At 32.4% G+C, this 14,730-nt stretch overlaps 2 protein-coding genes and 1 pseudogene across 2 annotated transcripts in view; 2 read left to right on the top strand and 1 right to left on the bottom strand.

The window, feature by feature from the left end:
- The window catches only part of LOC148946423 (uncharacterized), a 42,818-nt gene extending 28,533 nt beyond the window's left edge, over positions 1-14,285 (bottom strand). The window contains exons 1-4 of the mRNA XM_089097693.1: positions 14,261-14,285; positions 12,754-13,046; positions 6,782-7,739; positions 2,552-2,641 (exon numbers count right to left, since the gene is read on the bottom strand). Coding sequence (XP_088953819.1) covers positions 2,552-2,641; positions 6,782-7,739; positions 12,754-13,046; positions 14,261-14,285 — 1,366 coding nt within the window. The remainder of the gene's footprint in view (positions 1-2,551; positions 2,642-6,781; positions 7,740-12,753; positions 13,047-14,260) is intronic.
- LOC148946424 (U2 spliceosomal RNA) lies at positions 469-684 on the top strand (annotated as a pseudogene).
- A 284-nt stretch (positions 14,286-14,569) lies between the features above and the next one.
- The window catches only part of LOC148946422 (huntingtin-interacting protein 1-like), a 13,112-nt gene continuing 12,951 nt past the window's right edge, over positions 14,570-14,730 (top strand). The window contains exon 1 of the mRNA XM_089097692.1: positions 14,570-14,688. Within this exon, the coding sequence (XP_088953818.1) occupies positions 14,570-14,688 (119 nt within the window). The remainder of the gene's footprint in view (positions 14,689-14,730) is intronic.

Here is a 14,730-nt window from a genome sequence, read left to right as displayed (position 1 = left end):
GCAAATCGTCCCCTAATGGGATGGGAAGATGCCGTAAGGATAGATTTAAGGGAAAAGGGAATTTCTTAGGAGAGTTTAAAGAGGGAGGCTTTGAATAGATTGTGATAGAGGAAGAGCGTGCGTAGCTCTGTTGGCCTCAGAATGCTTGGTGCTGTAGTAAGTTGCTAGTAGTAGTAGTATAGCAAAAACTCTTTAATAGCTCCCTCCTAGTTTTACAGTTTGGGGAAACTTCTGATAAGTCAGGTTAAACTTCCCAACACAAATATGTAGAATGGTAAGAATTGTTTTTATAAACAGTTTTATTTACTAAATGAAATTTATTACATTTTGAAATATACTTAAATCTACTAATACTCGCAATTACAAAATTTTACAACTAAACTTACAAATATTTATTTACACCATTTTACAGTGTTAAACCACCGGTTTTTAAACACAGAAACTGATATTTAGGAATTAATTCCATATATCGCTTCTCGGAAATTTGGCTAAGATCAAAGTGTAGTATCTGTTCTTGTCAGCTTAATATCTGATACAGTCCCTTTTTTCCACTTGAGGAGAGGCACCCCTCGAGGAAATTATAGCCTAGTAAACAACACAGCAATTGCACGGGATTCTGATTAATTGACAATTTTTCTATACTTGGTCTGTTTTGACGGGAGTTTTCGGTCTGAAAAACCTCTTCCTAGCTAATTTCTCTACTATGGGCTGCCTTCCCGTAGTGGTATAATATTTATAGACATGAATATAATGAGTAAGGGGTAATAGGCTTAAGATTGTCTGTGCAGGATTTCCACTCTTGTTTCTAGAAGAGCATCGCCATGTGCTGAAAACCATGTTGTGACCAAGATAAACCCAGGATTGCCCAAAGCCTCGTTCATACTGAAAGCCCCAGGGACTTCTTGCTGTCCGGTTCTAATCCGGCTTAATCGCTTCAATGTAGACTTGAGAAGATATGTGATCCCCGTCCTGCACTGGTATTCGGGATCATTGCTTTTCTTGAGACAAAAACAATTTCAATAATTTATAGAACGTGAAAATTGAAATGTAATGGCGTTAAATAATGACCATCGTATCGACATTTTCATTGACGAATTCAGACGATTCGAACTGGACTTATTAGGATTTTCAGAAACTCATATCCCAAGGGTAGGAAGCATGAAATTATGTAATATAGAATTTATTTACTCAGGCATGAAGGATGGGGTACATAGACAGGGAGTAGGGCTCATGATGAATAAGGAAGCTGCTTAATCTTGTTTAGGCTGGGAAGGTATATAATAATAGAATACTAATTGCTCATTTTATGATTAAAAAATTCAGGGTATCGGTTATAGTTATATAGTTACAGGGTATAGTTATAGTAGTATATGCCTCTGTAGAACCGACTGACGGAGATACTAGTGACTCAGATCAATTGTACTTACAGTTACAAGAGAAAATAGACAGGGTCCCAGCTAGAAATATGATGTCTTTATTAGGAGATTTTAACGGCCAGGTCAGCAGAAATAGGGATAGATGGTATCCTAGCCTAGATAAATTTGGAGTAGGAAAAGAAAACAGTAATGGTTACAGATTTTTGCAATTTTGTAGTTATAACAATCTAGTTATAACTAATACGGTGTTTGGTCATAAAATGGCTCATAAGTTAACTTGGTATTCACGTGATGGTAAGAGAACAAACCTTATTGATTATGTTACAGTAAACCGAAGACTGGCAGGATCAATACAAGATAGTAGGGTATATAGGAGTGCTTTTATTGATGTTAAAAGTAAAGATCACCATTTAGTAGTGTCAAGGGTTAATTTAAAGCTGAAATATCGGAAGGGTAACTACCTCCCGGGAAGTTATGATGTTGGTAGACTCCAGGATGAAAATCTAAGAGAAATTTTCCTCTTAAATTGTGTTTTTTTTTAACTCCCTGTCGGAAACATAATCCTCCCCGAAAAAAAATAATCCTGGACACGGCCGTGCCCAAAACACTTTTACTTCTCAAAAACTTTCCTTTGTTGACTTTTTGTTGCCTCCTGTTGACTTTTGTTGGTCATTCGGCTTTATGTTAAAAATACCACTAAAAAGCGTATTTCACTAGCCTATTTTTCCTGAAAAACCTACTTTCACAAATTTCGCTAATTAAATTCTATCATCCGGACTTACGATTCATGTCACTATTGCCAGACGCCATCTTTAGAGGATTAATATACTCACGCTCTCATTTCGGCACACTCAAGCACAGAGCAAAAAACTCTTTCACAGCAAAAGATTCAATTTTCGGACTAACCATCTCATGATACAAATATGACAGCAATTCTAACTATTTCTATTCGTACATTTCTCAGAGCAAAATCGCTATAAACACTATCGCTAATTCAGTAAAATATCTTCCTTTGACAACCCTGGCAAAATAGTTCATATACACCTAATGGATAATAAAAATATATGTGCACCTAGAGTGGTGCATATAATTATTGGTAAAGAGGTTGAGAGGTTTGGTAAAGAGGTAAAGAGGTATTTTCAATGCATTATAGACTAACCATACGAGTTCCTTACCTGGGGAAAGTGCAATTATAGCAACAGGCGGCTCTCTCAAGGTTTCAACACAAGACGACAATTCAGATTTTGCCTCCTCTACGATATTATCTGCAATTAAATTCATACAAATATATATAATAATTATCTATAATATTACAATTATAATATTATATATATATATATATATATATATATATATATATATATATATATATATATATATATATATATATATATATATATATATATATATATATATATATATATATATATATATATATATATATATATATGTATATATATATATATATATATATATATATATATATATATATATATATATATATATATATATATATATATATATATATATATATATATATATATATATATATATATATATATATATATATATATATATATATATATATATATATTATTATAATGATAATTATTTATAGATATCGCACCCCGCACCTGAGAGTAATATTATTTTTGAATTTGTTGCCTAGATGTATGACCAAAATTTCACCAAAAATGTCATCTTATTAAATTACAATAATCATATATCAAATATGTAATTATTTCATAAAAGCAAATACAAAATTTAATCGTAAAAACTAATTTTTAAATAAAAAGGAATAAAATACTTAATAAATAAATATTACCAATTATTTTTGAGAAAACATGACTTGCGGTGAAATTTAAAAAAGGAAACCATCAAGTGTAAAAAAAAGGCTATAAACAGCATTTTAAGGACATAAAATACAAAAAAAAATATTTAAAAGAAAAAAAATTATCCACAATTATTTCTTAGATGAAAAACTTTGAGGGTTTCGTACTAATTTTTTAATTGTCCGATTTATTCTTCAAAGGTTACATGTTTGTTCTTTGAATTTGATTTTTGTGTCAAAATCTATCAACAACTTTTTCTATGTTTTGTTTTTTAAATAAATCAGCAGAATTTTTTTTTAGATAAATTAGAAAAAATTCTTAGATAAACAAACAACTGACAACCCGTTTATTGGTAAAATTACTACAAACAATTTTTCGATAGATGGCGACAATGATTGAGCTAATTCTAAAACAATTATTCCGAGCAAGATTGAATTGTTTATATGGTAAAGTTATTTTTATTCCCCAAACTCGACAAAATGAGCATAATTATTGTTATTGCTATTTTTGGTTTAATTATTTTATTCATATTTTATACCTTTATTATAAATTAAAACATAACTTTCAAGTAAAAAAAAATTCCATTTTCTATTGGATCATCTACCAAAATTCAGTTTTTTCCAAAATTTATAATTTTTTCATCTTCAATCTTCAAAGTTCGTCATTCTAAGAAAACAATCTTTGTTAGGACAGCAGAATTATTAATCCTAAAACAATTATTCCAAACAAATTTATTATTTATCCGTATAAAGTTTACAATAATAAAATGCAGTGTTATTGGAGTGACTATGGGTGACTTCTTCTGTAGACTTCAAATAATATAAGTTAATGCGATTTTGCCGTGTTCTTACTTCTTCTTACTTCTTTATTTTAAAATTAAATTACAGCTTTAAATAAAAAAAGCTTCGATTTTTTATTTCATCAGTTTTTGCCAAATTCAGTTTTTGCCAAAATTCATCACCAAAATTCAGTTTTTGCCAAAATTCATCATTTTTTCTTCGTCAATCTTCAAAATTCGTCATTCTAAGAAAACAATCTTTGTTAGGACAGCAGAATTATTAATCCTAAAACAATTATTCAAAACAAATTTATTATTTATCCGTATAAAGTTTACAATAATAAAATGCTGTGTTATTGGAGTTAGCTATGGGTGACTTCTTCTGTAGACTTCAAATAATATAAGTTAATGCGATTTTGCCGTGTTCTTACTTCTTCTTACTTCTTTATTTTAAAATTAAATTACAGCTTTAAATAAAAAAAGCTTCGATTTTTTATTTCATCAGTTTTTGCCAAATTCAGTTTTTGCCAAAATTCATCACCAAAATTCAGTTTTTGCCAAAATTCATCATTTTTTCATCTTCAATCATCAAAGTTCGTCATTCTAAGAAAACAATCTTTGTTAGGACAGTAGAAGTATTAATCCTAAAACAATTATTCAAAACAAATTTATTATTTATCCGTATAAAGTTTACAATAATAAAATGCTGTGTTATTGGAGTGACTATGGGTGACTTCTTCTGTAGACTTCAAATAATATAAGTTAATGCGATTTTGCCGTGTTCTTACTTCTTCTTACTTCTTTATTTTAAAATTAAATTACAGCTTTAAATAAAAAAAGCTTCGATTTTTTATTTCTTTTTATCACCAAAATTCAGTTTTTGCCAAAATTCATCATTTTTTCTTCGTCAATCTTCAAAATTCGTCATTCTAGACAAACCGTCAATGTTAGGACGGTAGAAGTATTGATCCTCAAATAATTATTCCAAGCAAGTTTTAATGATTTATAAACGGACATTATCTTATAAAGTTTTCAATAAAAAGTTTTGCCTTTCTGGTATTTACTATAGTTGAAATGGAGCTTGACTCGCTGAAATGAAATATAGTTGAAATATAATTGAAATATAATTGAAATATTGTTGAAATGAAATAGTTTGACTTGCATTCGACGTTCGAAAGACATTGATTGCCACTTAATCGTAAGTTAATAAAAACATGTAATGCAAGTTAATTGTATATTTTATATTGTAAGTTAACTCAAGTTTGCTGTTTTCGATTTATTAGTTTTATGCTTTTAATTGTTCGTTTTTAAATTAAAACATCATTCAAAGGCAGTGTCCAGGGGGGGGGATAGGGGGTTTGATCCCCCTCTCCCAAAATGTTTGTCCGACTCGTAAAAACGTAACAAAAATGTATGTAAACAAATTTTTGGTGCGGTTTTTACAATTTTTATACCACCCCCTGAAAAAAATCCTGGATATGGACTTGCAACGCCCTAAAGTAGAAAAAGCTTCACTTTTCTATTTGATCATTTATCAATTTTTTTCTTTTTTGCCAAAATTCACTATTTTTTTCTTGCTAGTCTTCATAATTCGTCATACTTTGGCTTAATCAGAATTCGTTATTCTTTTACGCCAAACTTGTAGAGTCAATTAAATTTTTTTTTTCAACTCAAAGTAAGGAGCAACATTAAAACTTAAAACGAACGGAAATCATACAATTTATGATGAGGGCTACTCAATATTCAGCCCTCACTCTTTATGCTAAAGTCTTAAAGCTCTTTAAAAATACTTCTCATTCCATTCAACGGCCCTTGTGTTTGATCAGCCTTTCTTAAATAATTATGATAAAAAGTAAAAAAGCGTAAAGAGTAAGGATGGAGGAAGGGGCAGTCCCCCTCACATTACGGAATAATTTTCTGTTCGTTTTAAATCCTAATAGGCTACTCCACAAAAAAAAAAAAAAAAAAAAAAAAAGAAAACTTGTCTTTATCTAATTTTAGACCGTTTTTTAAATCATGTAAGGAGATACCCCCCCCCTCGTGGCTATTTCCCACTGGAAAATCCCCACCGTAGACTTTCCTACCCGAAGAAAATTCTTCTCGTTGAAAAACAAATTAACACGCATCCGTGACCTTTTTTCTGGACAAAAATACAAAATTAAAAATTTTTGTAGATAGGAGCTTGAAACCTCTACAGTAGGGTTCTCTGATATGCTGAATCAGATGGTGTGATTTTCATTGAAGTTCACTTTTTGGGGATGCCCCCCCCCCCTTCTACGAAAATTAGGCTCATTTTCTCAGGATCTTGGCTTTTGACTGGTAACAGAGCCAATTCTTCGGATGTATCGATTGTTATCAAAATTCTGTTTTTTAGAGTTTCCGTTATCATTGGGCTGAGTCCCTATTTACGTACTTACAGTTCGCTACCACAGACTTTTTGATTAAAATCTTCTTTTCATAGTGGTGACATTGCAGACTATAAATAAATCCAACTTCCGTCCCATCGTTTTAAACTGAGTGTAAACTTGCTTAAATTAATTTCTTCAAAGCTGATTATCGTATTTGAAATTAATTCTCTAAATCATCCTTTTAATTAAGCTATTTTATTACTTGATCCTGCTAAATAATTATTGTTTATTGATTAGTACTTATTTATTAATTGTTGACTAATTATTGTGTATTTTATCTTTATTTTTACAATAATCTGAAACAGCAGTATCCACATGTTTTCAATATTAATTATATTCATAAAACTATTTAACTATAAGCTAACTATTTTGAAATAAAAGTCTTACCATACAATTTTTTCAGGAGCTCAACATTATTTTTTTCTACATCTTCATTCCTTTTCATCTGTTCTTCTTTTTCTTCTTCCATCCGTTGTAACGTCAGAGCTTTCAGCCTTTTCTCTTCTTCCAAAGCTGTTGACAGTGAACTTTTCTCTTCAAAAATTGCTTCCTTACCAGCTGTTAATTCCTGTAAATCACCCGTTAGTGTTACCACCCTCTTTTCAACCTCTGAACGCAAGGAACGTTCTTTAAGAAGCTCATCTTTACAATAAGTTAACTCAGATTCAAGCCTTTCCCTTGAGTCGATAAGCTGTTTCCTCTCTTCAAGCTTTTCATACAAGCTTGACTGCAAGCTCCGCATCATATTCCGTACTTCGTCAAATTCGGAGCGAGAAATATCAAGCTCTTCTGCTAATTTTGTCTTTTCCTCTAAAAGCGCTTTCGTGTTAACAGTTAGTTTTTCCACCTCCCTTTCCAGATCAGTGCGAAGTTTATCTGTACTATGGAGGCAGTTGATGCTGTCCATTAGCTCACCCTCCAACTCGTGTTTTCGAGTTTCTAAATTCTCCATGCATACCTTAAGTTCTGCCACCTCTGCATGCAATGCCTCATTATTAGAAAGAAAAGAAGATGCCTTGGTTACTTTTTCTTTTAATTCTTGTTCTAAACTTTCAATTTTTTTAGTCATCTCCAAGCTTTTCCCTCTTTCTTCAGACAATTGCTTATCAACTTCATTTTTGTCTTTCAGCAAATCATCTTTAAATGATAGCAAAGAAGAGGCATCGTTATCTTTTACTTTCAGGTCTTCTTCCAAAGAATCAATTCTCTTTAACAAATATTGATTTTCTGTTTTCATTTCAGAAACTAATGCAGAAATTTCAGATTTTTCAGCCTCAATTTGAGTGATGTTAGTCTGAAGCTGGCTACTATTAGTAACTACATCATGCATCTTTTGTTCCAAAACCTATAAGAAGCGATAGAATAAATCAGAAAGAAATCAGAAATGTAAATTTTCTGTTTTGATTTCAGAGACTAATGCAGAAGTTTAATATTTTTCAAACTGGTTTTGGGTGATTTTAGTCTAAAGCTGGCTAATATTAGTAAGTACATCATGCATCTTTTCTTCCAAAATCTATAAGAAGCAATAGAATAAATCAGAAAGAAATCAGAAATGTAAATTTTCTGTTTTTACTTCAGAGTCTAATGCAGATGTTTAATATTTTTCAAATTGGTTTTGAGTGATTTTAGTCTAAAGCTGTCTAATATTAGTAGCTATATCATGCATCTTTTCTTCCAAAGCCACTGAAAAGCGATAGAATAAAAATAAAGCCTCTTTCACACAACACATCCATATGATGCGTTGTGTCTGCACTGCGATTGTGAAACAAATTGGAGAAACCAACCAACAAAGCATCAACAAGGACCTTTCTTCGTGTAATTTTTATTCATCAGCTCATTCATTCGTAATGCATTTCATTCATCATTCACTTCTTTCACCACAACACCAGTATTGTCTTAGAACCTATACACGAATCCATGCTCTGCTCGTAAATACAAACACAGAACAGGGGGCATTGGGGGGAAGGGGGCATATATTTTTAATTAAATAAAAGAATTGTTTTTTTATTTAATTTTTTTATTAATATAGTTCAGTTTATTATTTATATTGATTTATTCTTCAATTTTTGTTTTCATTTATTTATTTGAATCTACTTGTTTTTAATTTATTTTTCTAATTTAGTTTAAGAATTTATTATTTCATTATTTGATAACCTATTACACCATGTTAGTTTGTTTAGCTCCAAGAGGTGCAACAATTATCCTCCTCTAGATCACATATTCCCTTAGTTCTTGAAAAATCCTTTCTTTTTTGGTATCTTCATTGAGAAAAAACAAAATTACTCCCCCTTCTTAGATTTTGAAAGAAACCCTTTTCTGCATTTTCATTTTGAAAAGAAATTGTAAAAAAAAACTACACCTCTCTACATTTTCATGAATTGGCACCCCTGGCAAAGATTTATTCATAACGAACATAACGAACATTTCTTTACGAAAAAACGAAAAACGAAAAAAAAGGATTCAAAAGACAAATAGACTACGAGGGCAATTTGCAGCCAGTCAATAATGGTCCCAAGCTTCGTCTCACCGTATTTTATGCATAGTCAGTGTGGTCTCAGAATCTACCCGCGAACAGGATTGTTTCAATGAGTATCTCACTAATGTTATACTTGCAAGAACCCTTTAAGGTGCATTCACAATGAGATTTTGCTAATACTGAGACTGTTAATACCAGCCAACCAGATTTTTCATACAATTTTCTGATCGGCCAAAAATCTTTTGTAAAAATTCTGATTGGTTCAATTTAAATACAGATTGGCTAAAATGTCATTGTAAGTGGCCTTTAAAAAAACATAGCGTACGGAAAAAGGTGCAAATAAGAGAATTACCTAAAAAGGCATAATAACATCATTTACGCAAACTCCGCTAGATAAAGACTCTTACAAAACAAAACATTGACGTTGCAAGACTTGCTTAAAAACTTGGAAATTCAAAACTTAACTTAAAATTTTTTCGTATGCAGACCGTGGTCTGCGTTGCGCAGGTACCGATCTCCTGATATTCTGCCTTCAGCCGGGAGTGCTATGCGTGGTTGGGGGCAAATAATCCAATACTTACTGTTTTTTCACCCCAGATTTCTCCAAATACCCCATTTAGAGCTGGGTCGACACTGACTGAGCTTACAAAATCATACCATCGACCCCCATTCCAAACCAAATAACCAGCAACATCGGGACTCGAACCCATGTCCTCAGGATTTCAAGTCTAGCTCGCTAACGACTTGGCTAGGACGGCTGAGCCGTCCTAGAAAGTCAAAAGTTTTTCCCTAAGGCCTTAGTGGCAATACATAACAATAAAACAAAAAAGTAAATAAAATAAGCGCAAAATATTTTGGCATTGGCTTCTATTAAGCAATCATCAGTGCAAAAAAAAGTAACACGGATACATGAAATCAAAAGAGGAAACATGGATACATGAAATCAATGAAGGAAACAATGAAAAAAACGTGGATACATGAGATCAAAAAGGAAACATGGATAAAAATCAGAAAAAATACTTTACTGGCTCCAACCAAGAGTGAAACAAAATAGGAAACAAAAAGCGATTAATATTTTCGGCCAGTGAACAAATTAGGAAAAGCGGAAGAAATGTTGACTGTTGCTCCAAAGATTATAGCCAATAGTAACCTGGATATCCCAATCCTGGCTTTCCATATAAATATTTAATATTTTTCCAGAGTCATCGATGAATATTTTTTTTTCCGGTGATGATCGTATCGAGTAGATATAAAAAAGGGCTTATTCTAACATAAATTTAATTTATTAGTACCCTATCTATGACGTGCGTTATAGAGTGGGTACCAGAATAGTTCATTGGTTAGCGTTGGTGTTTCCACTAATGCCGATTTTTGCGGAGATCTATTGGATTTCAAATGCACTTCCTCATTCAAAACTCTTTTCGGTAGATGGATCCAATACTAAGAACCATCTACTTATTTTCTAGCAAAAGCAAAAACATCTTTTTGCCATCTAGAATGCTTTTAATAGAACAAAATTTAGCATTAAGAGCGGGGATTGAGGGGACGGGAATCCTCTCCTAACTAGACCCCTTGTGTCTTTAGTTTCATTTGAAAACTTGTGTTTTTTAATCTATTAAGCTGTACTATTCATTGTACGTCTTGCAGCTCAGACGCTTAAACCCTTTTTTAATAATTAAATAAAAAAGACAAGTTTTTCTGTAACTGAAAGTAAGGAGCGACATCAAAACTTAAAACGAACAGAAATTATTCCGTATATGAAAAGAGCTGTCCCCTCCTCAACACCTCGCTCTTTACGCTAAAGTTTCCTATTGTTTAAAAACAAAGTTGTGAGAAAGAGTTTAATCTCTCTAAAGATAACCCCATCTCTCTAAACGAAAATCATGGAGGAAGCGGAGGGAGGTAAAGAAAAGCACACAAAGCCAATTCTTCAGTAAAAGTACTATATTCTACTCTATTACAAAAGTTATTATGTTCTAACCTCGGTAACCTAACCAGACAAGACACTTATTTTCTGATGTCTGATTTCATTTTTCAAGAGCCCCATATCTTAAGGAATTATTAGATCGTCAGCACCTGACGAAACTGAAAAGTTTGGGGTAATCTTTTCCGTGCTTGGACGTAGGGAGCTGACGGGCTTGGACGTAGGGAGAATACGTGCTTATACATAGGGACCTGACGTGCTTGGAGGTAGAGAACTAAAGTGCTAATTTTAATTATGAGATATTCCTTGAGGGCTCCCACGACGGAGAATGAAGTGAGTAAAAAATATTGAAGGAGCCCATGCATCTCCCGAAAAAAAAAATGCGAGATCTACATGGTTTTAAAATAATTATTTAAATTATCATTATCCTATTTTGGACATACTTAAAATTTTTACCAATCCTTAAAGACCCCAAAATACCTTTTTTCTAAGCACTAATTATTTTTTTATTTTTTTGGGAGGGGGGGGGGGAAGTTGCAAGACTCATTTTAAATAACATCAACCATAAATCTTTACTAGCGGTATTTGTTTCAGCTACCAGGATCCCATTCGGGGAAGATCCCCATCCAATGTGGGAAAGAAGAATTTAGGTCAACTCCTTTACCAGGCAATGAACTTTTGAGTTGATATTTGCATTCTATTTTCTGACTTATTCTTTGTTTAGTTTTCATTTTTGTTGAAAACTCTACCTTATTTTATAATCACTATAGTAGGAATTCTTCTTAATATTTTCACAACCCTCATTTTATTGCACGCGTTCTATATTTTTGATAGAAACTGAACCTCATGCATCTTTCTATGAGTATAGCAAGGGCGCCCACAGAAAATTTTCTAGGGGAGGGGGGAAGATATCAGAATAGCGGAGATAAAATAAACTCAAATAAAATTCTCAAATTTGGAAAGCCTTTTTCCACGGGGGGCATTTTCCTGGGGGGGGGGTATTTACCGCGGGGGGGGTAAAGAATGGTTACTATTTTACTAGTATTTTTACTAATTACTATTAATTTTACTATTCAATTTAAGCCATTTATTTAGAATTATTTGGTGATTAATTATCAATTATTTGTTGATTTATTAAAAATCAATATTTTTAATTCACAAATTCCGGTATCTTGACTAAATTCCCGTTCAGGTTTAAGCTAAAAGTTAAGTTTCATTATTATGAAAGAAAAGCAAGCAAAATTTCTAATAGGATAAGATCTTATAGGATACAACCAATGGAATAGACACAGGATGATCATTATAGACTTAAGCAACATTAGAATCTTACCCCTTAACTAGTATTAGATTTTAAAAATTAAGAAAAAGAATAAAAAAAATTAGACTTACGTTTTTAGCTTGAAAAAACATGAGCAAAAACCAAGATTAAACTGATCCTAATGGGGCACAACGATGTATATATATAAAACTTTCTTTGTTTATTAATTCCAAAATGCGGTAAGCTTTATCAAGCTTGTCGCACTATTGCTAGGGCATAAGAATGCCCTTGAGAATATTTACACCCTAAATCGGGTTCCGGTTTCGGTCTCCTTTAGATAGATAAATAATGGCCTATTTTGAGTTAATCTAAGATCTAAGAATTGATTATAAACAAGTTTAATAGCAGTTCTTAAAGACAAAACAAAAATAAGAAATTATTTTTCTTTGATTAGTTGTTACACTTCTATTTTCTTCCTACTCAGGGTCAAATTCCAGGGAGGGTCATGGCCCCCCTGCGACCCCCCCCCCTGCGGGCGCCCATGTCCAACTAAACTCCAGACAAAGCGCCCACTACAATCTGGGGTAAAAACTGGCTTTTCTGTTTAGTCCCGCTTCAAAAAAATAAACTTTCTGACAATATAAATATTTGTTTCCGCCATTTCTCCTTAGACCTACTATATTTGCCCATAGCCCACTTACTTTTATTATCTCTTCCATATTTTTCTTTTCTACTTCAAGTGTAGCTATATCAGATTTTCTTGATTCTAATTCACCCATTACTTCTTCTAGGGTCTTTGTTGAATTTTCCAATTCTGCTTTCTTCGTTTTGACCTCCTCTTTAAGATTCTCTTTTTCAGTCAACTGAGCTTTTTGCAATGCACATTGCTTTTCAACATCTGCTTTCTGTCGCAAAAGGCTGATGTGCTCTTCACGCAGCTTTTGGTAAATGTCTTTTAATTTGGTAAATTTATCTTCCAAGTTTTTGGCTTTTCCTTTAGAACATTAACAATTAATAAACAAATGATAATAAAACTAACAAAACATTCCAGAACATCAAATTCTATAAAAAAGAGTTCGTTATTAAACCGTTTGACAAAACATTATACACAATGAGGTAGAAAAAGTCTACAAGTTTTCCAAACCAATTTGATAAGAAAACACGGAAGACCATTCAATTGCCTTTATAAATTCAAAAAAATATTTTTGAATATTTTCAAAAATATAATGTCAGATTTGCCCCCATTCTGAATGCTAATGATATGCAGGATATTAGACTTCTGTATTCAGTAAATATTTATTGTATCTATCTCGATGATAGCATAAAAAGTTTAAAATTATTTGCAACTTTAGTGCGACTGGTATAATGACTTCGTATAAAAAGTTGCGCTTGAAGTTGAAAGAAGAAGCTTAGCTACTATTGGGTCCACTGCATAAACAACAAGTAGCACAACGGGATTTTTTTTATATAAAACAGTGGAATGCAACTTTAAATGAATATTTTGACCCTATATCCAAGGGCCTTCCTCAGCAAAACAAATGAAAAAAATAAAAGAACTCACATTAAAATACAATTTTTAAAACTAAAATATTTTCTCAAAACACTGCCTCAGTTGTCTCCAGGATTTTGTTCGGATATGGAGGGGGGAGGTTAAAATAATGAAGAAGAAGGGCTTTGCCTCCCTTGGACTTTGTTTAACAGTCTCAAATTAGCGTTTTTTTTATTGAATTTTTTAGACCAATCTATGAGTCGCAGGAATATTTTTTAGTTGTTTTTAGTATAAACAGTCTTTTTTACTTTCCTTTTTACGGCCAATTTAAGAGTCAGAGAAATTGTTCGGGGGAGTGGGGTTTAAACTCAGCACCCCCTCATCCTGGATACAGTCCTTGTAATTGCACCCCGTTATACGGTTGTTCTGATCAATATTGGGGCCAAAACCGTTTTTTAGTTTGATCACTGTTTGGTTGTTTTTAATATAGATAGTCTTTTTACCGGTATTTTTAAAGCTAATTTAAGACTTAAAGAAATTTTTCAGGAGAGAGGAGTCAAACGCTGCAGCCCCCCCCCCCCCATTTACGGCGCTGAGAACGCTGTTTGTGTGTCTTCGTATTTCATTTGGACTTTTAGAACCTACATACTATAGGTAGTTACGTTTATTTGATAACGACTGATATCGCAAGAAAATTCTGATTGTGCCTTACACTCTACGTCTGTTAGTATTACAGAGGAACATCTTTAACTTACTTTCTTGGCATCTAATGATGTTTTGTAGTTCTCTCTTTATGGGTGTTCCTTCAACTTGCTCTCTTTCTGACACTTCTGCTGCAGAAGTTTTATTAAAAAAATAAGCTCTTTTTTCTGTATTTTTGTTTTGCTAAAACTTTTCTCTTTTTTTTAAGTTTTATGGATGTGAAAACTGTCCAGATAGGACAATTTTTGTATATTTTTTTACATCTTCATTTTTTTTACAATTTGATAGGTAACTAAAAAAGGATACAAATAATGCAAAACCAAGCAATGAGAGCACTCGGCGAGTTGCACCAGAATGAAAACACTGGTGCAAGTTGTAAAAAGGTTGGTGTTCTGAATGTTGGAAAACCGCGTGACTACCAGCAACCAGTTTTTGTATTCCAAGTGTTTATATAAGTTGTCCCTGAGTTCTTCTAAACATTGATCAT

Source organism: Artemia sp. Qi Xiang Cuo, chromosome 12, assembly GCF_049724085.1.
Source record: "Artemia sp. Qi Xiang Cuo chromosome 12, ASM4972408v1, whole genome shotgun sequence".
NCBI lineage: Eukaryota > Metazoa > Arthropoda > Branchiopoda > Anostraca > Artemiidae > Artemia > Artemia sp. Qi Xiang Cuo.
The sequence above is the reverse complement of the archived record's forward strand: the minus strand, read 5'-3'. Positions and strand labels throughout refer to the sequence as shown.